The sequence below is a fragment of the Pinus tabuliformis genome, chromosome 1_2, assembly GCF_031772625.1.
Source record: "Pinus tabuliformis cultivar Carrire ecotype Pingquan chromosome 1_2, CPIR1, whole genome shotgun sequence".
NCBI lineage: Eukaryota > Viridiplantae > Streptophyta > Pinopsida > Pinales > Pinaceae > Pinus > Pinus tabuliformis.
The window spans coordinates 1,176,682,928-1,176,696,410 of NC_142298.1; the positions used below are offsets into that span (position 1 = coordinate 1,176,682,928).

The following is a 13,483-nucleotide window of genomic DNA, read 5'->3' on the forward strand; positions in this document are numbered from 1 at the left end:
GGCCATGTACGAATTGTTAGAAGAGGAAAAACAAAGGCCACTTGTAACAAAGGCCATGACAGATGCTCATGTTTCCTCTAACACCTCCTACTTCAAAATATCATGTTCATTCCTACACTGCATAGCCACGAGACCAAAGATAATCCCATACATGAATATGGTCAAATGGATAATTGACGTGGTGGACATCTCGGATAGAGAGTTCAAGAATCATAGGTAAGAGGTTATGGGGCCTTTTTCAGCAGACAACCTACGATTGATCTACCATTTACCAGAGTCGTAGAAGCTCTACAATAAACAATTCCTTGAACAATTTGCCAAGGAAAATGAAGACTTGACAGGCATCATGCAGACCTGGACAACAAACGAAGGCAAGCTCAAATTGGATAAAATGGGTATGTATTCTACAGAATCTATTTCTCCTCCTCATAGTTTCGCAACAACAATGCTATGTAGATTGTTCGGTAAACCTAATATTACCAAGTTTTCCTCGGAATGGGTCCCATTAATAGAGGCACGAGTGAATGCAATGATAATGAACTGGGCTCAAATTTTGTCAGATAATTTAGGAAAGGCCATTATGGAATATAGGAGGAAAATAAGTCCCTATTTAAGGGTTTATCCCCCATTTTTCATGAGTTCTTTTGTAATGGATGCAATCTGTTTTTGTTCTAAATTGCCCATTATGGGATGGAAGTGGACTGTACAAGACCCGCTTCCTATCCATGTGTACCATAAGATTTTGTGGGAATCTAAGTTTCACCCCCATTTTTATAAAAATTTTCAAGGAGTTATGCTACCCATCCATAAAGAAGTGTACAACAGAACCACCCCTAGGTTTTCTAAAGAGGCTGAAGTGGATATCTTGCCAGTAGCGAGATGGTTTGGGGAGGAGACATTTACCTATATCAGAGTATTTGGGAGCATTTCTTCACTGCATTTTCTTCCATATTATGTCCTTGACAAATTAATGGCCAGAGAAATAGACTATCAAACAATAGGGGAAGGTGGATTAAGCAGAGGATTGAAAGAGTAGAAGAAGGCCATTTGGCCTACATTTCCATTACAATGTGGTGCATTTGCGCTAAATGATTTTGGACATGCATGCAAAGAAGTAGATATCATTAAGTCTCTAAAATTAGCAACAATCCTGGGAAGGCAGTATGACACAAATGGCACTACTAAGGACTTCACTGCTATGGTGAAAGTAAAGCAATTCACCCATGAAGAGGATGCCTTCGATGACCAGGCTGAAACATTTTCATAATTGACACATATGGCATCACTACTTTTTACTCCAGATGATGTTAAGGCTTTCCATGTGTATAGAAAAAAGATATTATTGAAAGTCCCATTGGACCTACTATAGATTGAACCAATAAGGGATCCCAATCCCAGTGTAAGCTTGCAAGGCAGCTCCAAAGAGAACTCCAAAGAAGAAACCCAAGAGAGATCTACTCATGAGTCAGAGCACTCAGAGCAGCAGCCACAAAATGGGGGAGGCAATACAAATAAAGAATCCGGAAAGGACACAATTGGAATTACAAAGGAAACGACCAAGCAAACCTCGGTAAAGAAAAAAATAGAAGTTCCCTTTACATCAACTCAGTCGGGAAAGACCCCAGTTATTGATTTGGAACATGAATGGGAATAGTTCAACAAGAAGCTTCACACAGATTCAAACCTTGAGAAAACATCTGAGATGTAGACTCCTAAGCAAACCCAACATAAGTCAACTCCAGAAACAATAGTATAAATAATTGCAGGCACTCAGGACGTTGAGCTCATTCCTGCTACCCCCACTTCATAAATTATTTTGAGAATTGAGGAAATACCTCCGCTAGATGTATTTTATAGTCCTACCCAAAAATTTGTCGTCAAGAGACAAAGGAAGAAAAGAAATCTAGATGATGTAGCTGTTACGACTCATGATAATGAACCAATAGACATCGTATAGAAGGACTCGCCCATGGACCCATCTGAAAATATCACAAAATTGTCGCAATTCACAGTAGTTTATGCCATGACAACTATTGACAAAATGACAAAGGTCCAAATGATGCCTAAATAAAAGGAACAAATAATTCTGTTGTTAGAACAACAATTAGCTTGGGAGAAATCCAATCAACAAGAAGAATTATAGGCATCCCACCTCCAACAGGAATTTGAATAGGTGAGAATACAACATCAGGTCAGCCTAGAAGAAAGAGATGCACAGATACAAGCTATGACATATAAGTATAAAGATAATTCACAAATCAGTGAGTTCATAAAGGAAGGACTCAGTCTTAACTCCCAACTAATGCAACAGAAGGAAGTACTTTTCCAGAAAATCTCGCAAATGAGTCCTTTTTGCGAGATCAGTGATAAGATAACAAGCCAAGTTGTTGACATGAGACTTGAGTATGACGAAATCCATAAAATTATTTCGGACTTTATCACCTGGAAAGAATCAGAGGATGGGAGAAAGGTTGATCTGCTGAAGCTGGAGGAATCTCATAAAGACATCTTGTTCACAGATTGGGTTTCTCGGTTGAAGCAAGCGGAAAGGGAAATAGTGATAGAAGTGACAACAACAAACAACATAATAGAAGCCATCAACGAAAATCTGCATGGCACCAAACTGGTTACAGAATGCATACTAGGATTTCTTCTGAATGTCAAACAATTAGAGCAGTAGTGGAGGCAGGCAGCTGAGGAAGAGGAGGAGGTAATCAGACAGATAAACAAGCTAAATTGGGAAGCATACTAGCAGTTTTTAGTGAAACCATACAACTAGTGGATGACCTTGAGATGCTTAACAACCTCCACACAAAAAATGGTGATAGCACTAACATACACTATATTTGTTGGGCAGTTAAAATCTATGATTGACAAACTGACTCAGCGCAAGCCTATGACTGATATTTGTGATCTTAGAGATCAAGTGCAAAGGAGTCAGTCATTTAGTTTATTTTTATTTTAGTTTTATTTTCACATAATCAGAGGAAGGTTGTTTAAACCTCGTCAGCTATTTTTTTGTAATAATCAATTTTAAGACCTATAGTTTAGTATTTAAACCCCTCTAATGCATTTAGAGAAGGGTCCAATTTTTTTATCAGAAACGTTCTTCAAAACATTGCACTTCTCTACTTTTAAGGAGGTTCTGATGAAATGAATGGAACATGATCTATTTTCTCTTAGATATCTAGCATGATCTACTGAAATGAACTTTTGTACTCTTAGAATGTGTTGGATTGATTGAAACTAGGTCAATATTGATGAAGCACATGAGCATGAATTGTCATGTATGGTACTTTTATCTTATGATCTTGTTCTATTTATGTACCAAGCAATAATTCTTCTTTTTATTATTTTATGTATGAAAGTCTGAATTACAGTTAGCATTATTGCACTAATGTATGATGTTAGCTTTGACTCTATTCTAAATACATGAATGATTTTGTATGTGATATATCTTTCTCAATTGTTTTGTCTAACTATTTATCTAAAATGATTACTGTTCAACGATCTAATTTCTTATTGCAGTTGAATGATATTTATTACCAATTGTTGTAGGACATCATTATAGATTGCATACTATATTTAATTTCCAGGTATATTTACAGTTAAATAGTGTTAAACTAGGATATATGCATGTGTTTAGTAGTTATATTAGATTACACTTAGGTTAATCAATTTCCCGTTACATCATATATCACCCCACCAACACTATCAAAATCTCTTTTGGGAAACTGGTCCCATTATCCCCAGTCAGAGCCACTACACCAAATGGAAAAGGATCTGCTAACAAAGATCTGCACCGAGTGGTTTTCCCCCATGTTGTCGCAACGATTTTTGAGGCTTCAACACCTACCTAATGGGAAGACACTTCAAGGTAAAAATGGATCATGATAGTCTTAAATATTTTTAGAACAAAGATTATCTTCAGAAGAGCAACAAAAATGGGTCACAAAGATGTTGGGTTATTGATGAGCCCCAATTTTGGTACAATTTGGGCTCATTTTGGCCTATTCTACTTGCTCAAACCATTCATCTTTTATTGCTTATGCATGCATTTCTTAGTTTGTTCGTGTTGTTTGTAGGAAGAAGGGTAGACATATTATCTACGTGACTAATGCATGATGCTTTCAGGTTTTTTGCATTAAAAGGGAGAAAAAGACAACGAAAAAGGAGACAAGGAGACAATGAGGTGGCACTGCTGGTTTTTAGGAGAGGATGTCCATGGTCTTGGGGACATTCCTCGTGATTCCCACCAAGAAATCCGAGCTCCAATCCATCTCCCCTCCGAGCTTAGAAGCAGCCAGCTGTTCTACAGGAACAACAGTTATAACTGTTCTACAGGAACAGTAGTTATGACTGTCCTATAGGATCATCAGTTAAACTCTAGTTGGACAGCCGAGCTCCTAAAATCAAGGACACTTGTTGGATCATTGTTTTGCATAAGTATAGAGGCCATAGCCTTTGATAGGTTGTTGAAACTTTCGCATTACTATTGTAATTTTGGAGCACAGCTCAGTTTTTGTTCCTTTTTGTAAGCCAATTTGGCATGACATCAGATTATGAATAAAGAAGGCAGATTTTGATCTAGTTCTGAGTTTTCTCAAGGAGCTATAGCTCTCAGGTTAGGGCCCAACCTGAGAGCAATAGATCTCCTCAGTGTTGTAATGTGTTTGCATTTCGTTTCAGCACTTTGAGTTTTTATTATCACATCCAATTCGAGTTTACAGTTTGCTAACTTAGTCTTTTTCATGAGCTTAGATAGGACTAGTTTATGGTGATTTGCTTTCAGTTGCTTAAGTTCGATAGGAGGATAGTTATAAATCATTGGAGCTCCAGCAAAAAGGTTGTTAAGGCTCACTGCCATCTCTGTTAGGGATTGGGGTGCAGTCCATAACCAACCACCAAAAATACGCATTTCTTTACTTTATGATTGATGTAACACAGTCACGGTTATGTTAGATGCTTCCATGTAATTCACACCTGCACCACACACCTTCATCACAGCTTCATGCACATTCCTCTTCACGTTTTGGATTGTTGTTCATTGAGTTCATAGCACAGGTAGTCTAGGTTCATGCATTTTTGTCTTGGTGACAGTCATAAGCATTTGTTTCATTTACACTGCTTTCCCTCGTTCCATTACCTCGTCCTCCATCTTGATCACGCATGCAACCACATCCTCGACCTCTGCTTTGCTCTGTTATCTCCTAAATTCCTCCACTCCTCACGTAACTTCATTCTCTAGCCCTTTCGTTGACATAGCCCTCTATCTTCCAACCTACTCCCTACACTCATTCCCCATCCTATTCCTCCACTTCTGAGCCATCACCAGCCTTATCCCTACCTTACATATCTCCCCCTACCATTCCATCACTCCTCCATCACTTCAAACACCCACGGTAGGTCATCCTGTAGCAATTTGTAGACTTCCTGTAGAAACCTCTGAGTTTCCTGTAGGATCCCCTGCAGACATCCTGTAGGAGGCCACTCACTCGGTTGCTGAGCTTCTGAACGTGAGGAACCTCTGTGGACGGATGCTAAGGATCCCTGGGAACCTCTCCTAGCCTCCCCAACCTTTCCCACGCTTTCCTTCCTTCTGCATCACATCTGCACAACCAAACCCTAATAAGCACACAATCACAATCATTCCATCCACTTAAAGAAAAAATACAAAAACATGTCTTTTAAGATGCAAGCAGCTTAGATTTATGCATTTTCACTTATTAGAGGTAATGACAGCATTGGTAGAAGTTTCATTCACATTCTTTGCATCATAGAGGTTAGACTAGTCAAATTAGGGTTTCCTAGGTTTACATGATTTGATTTGCTTTCAGTTCATTTTTGTCAAGAGAATTAGATTTCCTTTGAGAATAGCTTTCGTCCATCATTTAGCAAGCTTCTTCTAAGAGCCTATAGAAGTTGGCTTGAGCCCTAGCGGACTTGTGCTAGCTGACCAAGTGACAGCTGCGACAAGAGCTAGTACTTGTGCATATAGCACCGTCGCTTCCAAGTTTGTACGAACTACCGGGTTGATAAAATGAGAGACAGGAAGCCCCAGGAGTTGTAGCATTATGGCTACAATACTAGAGCTCACCATCTTTTTGGCGCCGTTGCCGGGGAAGCGTCAGAGTATTAGTAATTGTTGCTTTTCTTCTACTTTCGTACTCTTACTTCTGCTCAGTAGTTTATTTCATTTCCATTCTGCAAAAGTAGCTTAGTATTTCCTGCTTTCCTAGCTTAGTATTTCCTGCTTTCATAGATTAGCATTTCCTGCTTTCATAGATTAGCATTTCCTGCTTTCATAGATTAGCATTTCCTGCTTTCATAGATTAGTATTTCTCGCTTTCCTAGATTAGCTTTCCAATTCCGCAATTTCATTTGAGCAAGATAGTTAGTTGTAGATCACTCTGTTTCAGTTTTGCAGGTACCAAAGAAAAAGCAAAAGCAATCAAAAAAAGAAAAGTCCTTTCCATTTCATGCCTCGTAGGAACCGAGATAAATCAGGCAAATTCCTACCCAACACCCCCACCACATCACTAAGTCACCCTTCTCTCTTCTTTGGTGACAGTGACCCAGAGGAACCTATAGGTGAACATCCTGAGATATACCAAGACCCTATAGAAGAAGAAGAGTTAGAGACCACTCCATCTGAAGCCATGGCTGATAATAGAAGAGAAGATGAGAGGATAGAAGGTGCCTTCCCCATCCGAGAGACCAATGGAGAGATGAAAATGAAGAACATTAGCCCCTCCGCCTTGCCTCACTTCCATGGACTGACCACTGAGGATCCTGATACCTTCTTGTTTGAGTTTGCTGTCCTTTGTAGAACCTATGACTATACTGAAGATGAGCAAAAGCTGAAGCTTTTCCCTTCAACTCTTAAGGATGCAGCACTACGCTGGTTCATGGGATTACCTGGGAATAGTATCACTACTTGGGCTCAGATGCAGCAAGCCTTCAATACCAAGTATAGGGATTACTGTAGGTCTAAGGAAACCAAGGGAGAGATCTTTCAGATGACCATGGGGAATGATGAGTCTTTAGAGGATTATGAGGAGAGGTTCCAACTTAGCTATAAGCGGGCCAGGTCCACACTTGACCCTGAATCCCTCAAGTTGGTTCTACTCCGAGGATTCCCTGAAGATCTCTTAGACACCCTTCACATGTTAGCTGGGGGGACATTTACCAACTGCCTTATGAGGACATCAAGACTGTGTTTAGAAATCATTCCAGGGCAGCTAGGAAACGAGGTAGAGGAAATCTCCTCTCCACTGGTGTCCCTTTCTCCAAACATGAGTTTACAAACCAATTAGAAGATCTTAAGAGTGAGGTGAGACAGACCATTGCCATGCAGCTGGACACATTCAGGATCCAGCAAAAGAAAGAAGAAGCTGAGAGAGCCTTGGCTGTCTTCTGCCCTAGGTGCACCAGAAGACACCCTAAGAACGAATGCCCATTACATTCGGTTGAAGTGTGTTTCGTTTGTGAGGAGGACCACCCAACAAATCAGTGTCCAACCTTACCTGGGTTTAAAGCCATGTACCAAGGAACCGAAGCCCCCACTGAACCTCTCTACTTCATCAACCAAAGGAGGCCACAAGGATCTAGACCTTATCAGCAGGGAATGCAAGGGGCACCACAAGCTTATTATAACCCCAACCAATTGACTCCCATGCCTTCTTGGGGTCCCCCTACTCATCCTTTTTGGTCCATTCCTCCTCCATGGTCTTATCCACCTCAGTACCCTACTCAACCTACTTCTCATTCATATCATTCACATGCCCAGTCGCAGCCTCAGTGGAGTGCACCTCAGTCGGGGTGGAGGCCCCAGTACAACACTCCACCCGCCATTCTGCCTCCACCACCAGTTCAACCTCAACCATTACCTCCTGCTCCTCCAAGGCAACCTCAAATGCCTGCTCAACCGAACCCGAACCACAACAATAGACAGGCTCAGCAGGTATATACTGGGGAGACCTCATGCCCTACCTATGCTGTGGAGATCCAGGAGATCAATCTTAGATCTGGGAAGACTCTTCCAGATCGCCAACCTCCTCCCCCAGAGGATGAGGAAGACCATCAGGAGAGTGAACCAAAGCCTATTCCACCCTTTCCTGAGAGACTAATAGCCACCACACAACCCAACCCAGAGGAGGATGAGCTTCTGGGAGAGCTCAAGCAGTTGTGTGTGAAGATACCCCTTCTCCAAGCTATCAAGGATGTGCCCATTTACAACAAACTGGTTAAGGAGAAGTGTTTCAAACACCCAGGCAGACGGAAGAAAGATGCCTCAACCATCAATGTCATAGGACAACTGTCTGACCTTATGTTAGGACAAGTCATCTGCCCCAAGTATTTAGATCCTGGAAGTCCTGTAGTAGATGTTCACATCAATGGCACCATCATACCTCACACCTTGATTGATCTGGGGGCTGCCATTAATGTGATGACCAGGGACACCATGCTCAAACTCAATCTTCAAGGTTCCTTGAGGAAGACCTCGACATTACTGCAACTAGCAGATCGCTCCACCGTGACTCCTGAAGGGATTGTGGAGGATGTCTTGGTCTCCATTGACTCTTGGGAGTACCCTGCAGACTTCCTGGTTCTGCAACCAAAGGCAAAGCTTACTGGATATCCCCTCATTTTGGGAAGGCCTTGGTTAGCTACTGCAGATGCTTACATAATTTGTCGTGCAGGAAACATGACCATCAAAAATGGTCCCATGTCCAACCAGCTAGTCCTATACCCTCCTGCCCAACCTTCTTTAGAGCATGATTTACCACTTTGGTTAGAAGAAGGAGAGGAAGACGAGGTGTACTCAGCACCTCTGTGCACCCTAGATACCACTAGAAGAAACCCACCAACCGAGGATGACTTGATCGAGAACTTGATCCAAAACCCACCTACCAGTGCACTACCTTTAGAAAAATTGGTGGAGGATGCCCAAGCTAGCACCTTAGTGGATCTTTGTACAACCAACCCTGTCACTCCCAGAGTAAAAAACGTGGAGTTCGGCCCTGAGAGAGCATTAAAGATCATCTCCTCCCTATCTCCTTCCCAGGAGAAGGAGTTGTGTAGCCTGTTGGCCAGCCACCTAGATGCTTTTGCTTGGAGCTATAAGGAGATGAAAGGAGTCCATCCCTCGGTCTGTACCCATCATATATACATCAAAGAGGATTTTAAACCAGTTAGGCAACCTCAGAGGAGAATGAATCCAGCCCTTAAGGACATTGTCAAGGAAGAATTGCAGAAACTGTTGGATGCCGGATTCATCTACCCCATCTCAGATAGTGAATGGGTGTCCCCTCTGGTCTTGGTTCCCAAGAAAAATGGGAAATGGAGAATCTGTGTGGACTACCGAGAGCTGAACAAAGCTACCAAGAAAGACCATTTCCCTCTGCCTTTCATAGATCAAGTGTTGGATGGACTGGCAGGAAAGAAGTTCTTCTCTTTCCTGGATGGGTTTAGCGGGTACAACCAGATTCAAATCAGCCCGGAAGACCAAGATAAGACCACCTTCACTTGTCCTTGGGGTACCTTTGCCTACCGTGTCCTTCCCTTTGGGCTATGCAATGCTCCTGCTACCTTCCAGAGAGATGTCTTGAGCATCTTCTCAGAGTTGGTCCATGATGCAATAGAAATCTATATGGATGACTTTACTCCTTATGGGGCCAACTTCCAGGAGGCATTGTCCAATCTGGGAAAAGTCCTAGCCAAATGCATTGAGATGAACCTGTCCCTTAGCCCTGAAAAATGTGAATTCCTAATGACTGAAGGGACCGTGCTAGGCCATACCATCTCTCGCCAAGGGTTACAGGTGGATCCTAACAAAATCGCTCTAATCAAGAAGGTTCCACCTCCACAAAAGGTAAGGGATGTTAGGAGTTTCTTGGGATTAGCAGGATACTACAGGAGATTCATTAAGGACTTCAGCAAGTTAGCCTCACCATTGTTTGGCCTATTGGCAAAAGATGTGGAGTTTAAGTGGATTGACGATTGTTAGAAGAGTTTGAATGAGTTAAAGGACAAGTTGGTGTCAGCACCAATCTTGAGAGGTCCAAACTGGGCCCTACCTTTCCACATCCACACTGATGCCTCGAACAAAGCCATAGGTGCAGCCTTAGGACAAATTGAGCAAAAACTTCCATATGCCATTTACTTCGTCAGCAAGAACTTGACCAAAGCTGAACTGAATTACACTGTAACCGAGAAAGAGTTCTTAGCTGTAGTCCATGCACTAAACAAGTTCCGTCATTATATCACTGGATATCAAACATTTGTACATACTGACCATGCTGCTATTAGATATTTGATGAATAAACCAGATGTGAATGCTCGTATTATTAGATGGTTACTTTTATTGCAGCAGTTTGATCTAACCATTGTTGATAAACCAGGTAGAGAAAATGTTGTTGCTGACTTTTTATCTAGATTGGATTTGTCTGCAGATGAAGATGGGACGGTGGATGACCAGATGCCTGATGAGCATCTGTTTGCTATCTCAGTACTCTCTCCATGGTTTGCTGATATAGCAAACTACCTTGTTTCAGCACAGTTCCCTCCGCATCTCTCTTCGAGAGAAAAGAGCAGAATCATCAGAAAGAGTGCCTCATTTACCTGGATCGGGGGCAATCTGTTCAAGCTTGGCCCCGATCAGATCTTAAGGCGTTGTGTAAGGGAAGAGGAAGTCTTTGACATCCTCCTCACCTGTCATGATGGACCTTGTGGAGGACATTTTCTAGCAAAGAGAACTGCCTTCAAGATCCTGCAGGCAGGCTACTATTGGCCCACACTTCATCAAGATGTCAGAAGATATGTCAGCCAGTGTGACCAATGCCAAAGAATGGGGAAACCGACCCAAAGGGATGAGATGCCTCTCCAACCTCAAGTGACTCTTGAGCCATTTGAGAAGTGGGGTATGGACTTTGTGGGCCCAATCAACCCTCCTTCAAGGCAAAGGTCTTACATCATTGTGTGCAATGACTACCTGATGAAGTGGGCAGAGACCAAAGCCATCAAAGCAGCAACAGAAGAAAAAGTGGCCGAGTTCCTAAGAGAAAAATCTTCTATAAGTTTGGCTATCCAAGAGAGCTAGTCACCGATCAAGGGAGCCAGTTCACCTCCAACATGGTCGAAGATCTACTAGCTCATCACAAGATCAAGCATAGGACTTCCACCCCCTATCATACTCAAGAAAATGGGCAGGTGGAAGTCACCAATAGAGCATTAGAAGGGATCTTGACCAAGGTGGTGAGCAGCAGCAGAAAGGACTAGGTAGATCGCCTGGTTGAGGCCACATGGGCTTACAACACCACTTGGAAGACCACCACCGGCTTCACACCTTATGAGCTGGTCTATGGGAAGAAAGCTTTGCTGTCCATTGAGTTTGAGTATAACACTTTGAGGATGGCAGCTCAGCTGGATCTAGATCTCAGCCATGCACAACAAGAAAGGCTATTGCAGCTGAATGGACTGGATGAGCACCGCATGCAGGCCCTCCTTCATTCAGAAGTGGTTCAACTTCAGAGGAAGGTGTGGCATGACCAACATCTCCATGACAAGCAATTTCAGCCGGGAGATTGGGCTTTGTTGTATGATTCCAGATACAAAGATTTCAAGGAAAAGCTGAGAACCAGATGGCTCGGGCCATATTCAGTGGAAAAATGTCATGACAATGGATCTGTTCTTATTCGGACCATTGACGAGGAAGCCATCCCCATGCTTGTCAATGGGCATCGTTTGAAGATCTACAGGAAGCCTCCCTCAAGACAAGAGTTCATCAAAACTATGGAGAAGGTAGTATTGGTCATAGAGAAGGGTTCTGCCCCTGCTTTGGGCACACCCTGAAGAATCTAAAAAAAAAAAATAACAATAATAAAGATCCTTGGGTGAAAACCTTTCTGAGGCGCCCAAGGCAGGTGGTAGGGGTGAAAACCTCATTGAGGCGCCCCTGCCATCTTTCAAAAAAAAAAAAAAAAAAAAAATGGAAAAAAGAGATAAAGATCCTTGAGTGAAAACCTCTCTGAGGCGCTCAAGGCAGGTGGTAGGGGTGAAAACCTCATTGACGTGCCCCTGCTATCTTTCAAAAAAAGGAAAAAAAAAGAAAAAAGAAAAATACAAGATCAACAAGTTTCTTATGTGAAAGTTGTATGCAGATTGCAGGTGTTCTATGGAGGAGAGGAAGCCTCTCAACTCAAGGCCAAAAGTCCTTATCATGCAGCCAGGACACCTCACCAGCACCTCCTCCAAGAATTCCTATGTTCTTCAAGGTATGTGAACTTTCATTATAGATTGAGTCTCCTACAGGAAGACGCAGATTTTCTACAGGAAGGTGCGATTTTCTACAGGAAGGTGCAAATTTCTACAGGAAGGTGCAAATTTCTACAAGAAGAGCTGTCTCTCTACAGGAAGCTCTGTATTTCTACAGGAAACTTCGTGTAGAAGCTCAGAACAGCCCAGAATGCATTTCATGAACATATCTGATGACTACGGGTTGGTTTGGATGCATGCAAGCCTCTTTTGGGCCCATGCACGACGCTGTTACCTTGCTCCACCATCCTCGTCGACATGCACCCAAGTCCCCTGCACCAACAAAGCAGATCAATGAGTTCTCACGGGAAAATCCATTTTCAAAGATAAACAAACGCTGAGATCTTATACCACAGGCATTAGAAGCTCCGGATCGTGATCGAGAAGCCAGAACTGCCATCGTGCAGCATGCACCCAAGGAGAAAGGACTGTTACGAGACCCCTCGCAGGGATCCTGTAACAGTTCAACCTGCTCGAGTGGATACCGTTCACAACACCGCCATCTCCAATGTAACGCGGGCGCATGCAACCACAACACCCCTCCATCGTCAGCAGCCTGTAACCATGAGCCTCGGGGTCTGTGTAAGTGCGCATGCAGCAGGTAGATCCGCTCACCATCATCGAAAAGCTGGAAAAATCGTGTGCAGCCACGCAGGTAAGCGTCTAAACCCTTCCTTCCATCAAATCGCATGAATTTTACTTTGATTTGTTTTGCATGGCATAGAAATGAATGGTTGAGCAGCCGTAAGGCCAGTTGACTGGCCACGTCGGCTAGTTATGGTATAGTCGGATGATCGGGTGGCAGCCACGAGAAAGAAAACACGCAGCACGCACGTGAAGATAGTCCCGTCAACCGAGAAACGAGTTTAACCGAAAAGGGCAGCGGCAGATCTGTAGGAATGAATGTGGCAGCGAGTGAATATGCAGGCGAATGATGGGTGATGTCGCCCAACGGTCCGGTGGGGACAGCTCACCCCCCGCGCCACGAGCTGCGCCGATTCAAAATCTAATCGGCTAGATTATGCGCATGTATTCATCAACCTCCACTTCAAAACTCGAGTGGCTCTTCTGATTTCCTCGGCACGTTGATACGCCAAGCTTTCGGCTTCCAGAACACCGGTGAAACACATCTCGACCGCTGGCCAACTACAGTCCTCCCCGAAGTTTG

The 13,483-nt window shown here is 43.1% G+C and overlaps 1 protein-coding gene across 1 annotated transcript in view; it reads right to left on the reverse strand.

Annotated features, from left to right (window-relative positions):
* LOC149210423 (serine carboxypeptidase 3-like) overlaps positions 1–12,933 on the reverse strand; it is a 130,509-nt gene extending 117,576 nt beyond the window's left edge. Inside the window, exons 1-2 of the mRNA XM_089398959.1 lie at positions 12,801–12,933; positions 12,551–12,588 (exon numbers count right to left, since the gene is read on the reverse strand). Of these exons, the coding sequence (XP_089255085.1) occupies positions 12,551–12,588; positions 12,801–12,933 (171 nt within the window). The remainder of the gene's footprint in view (positions 1–12,550; positions 12,589–12,800) is intronic.
* Positions 12,934–13,483: the final 550 nt, after the last annotated feature.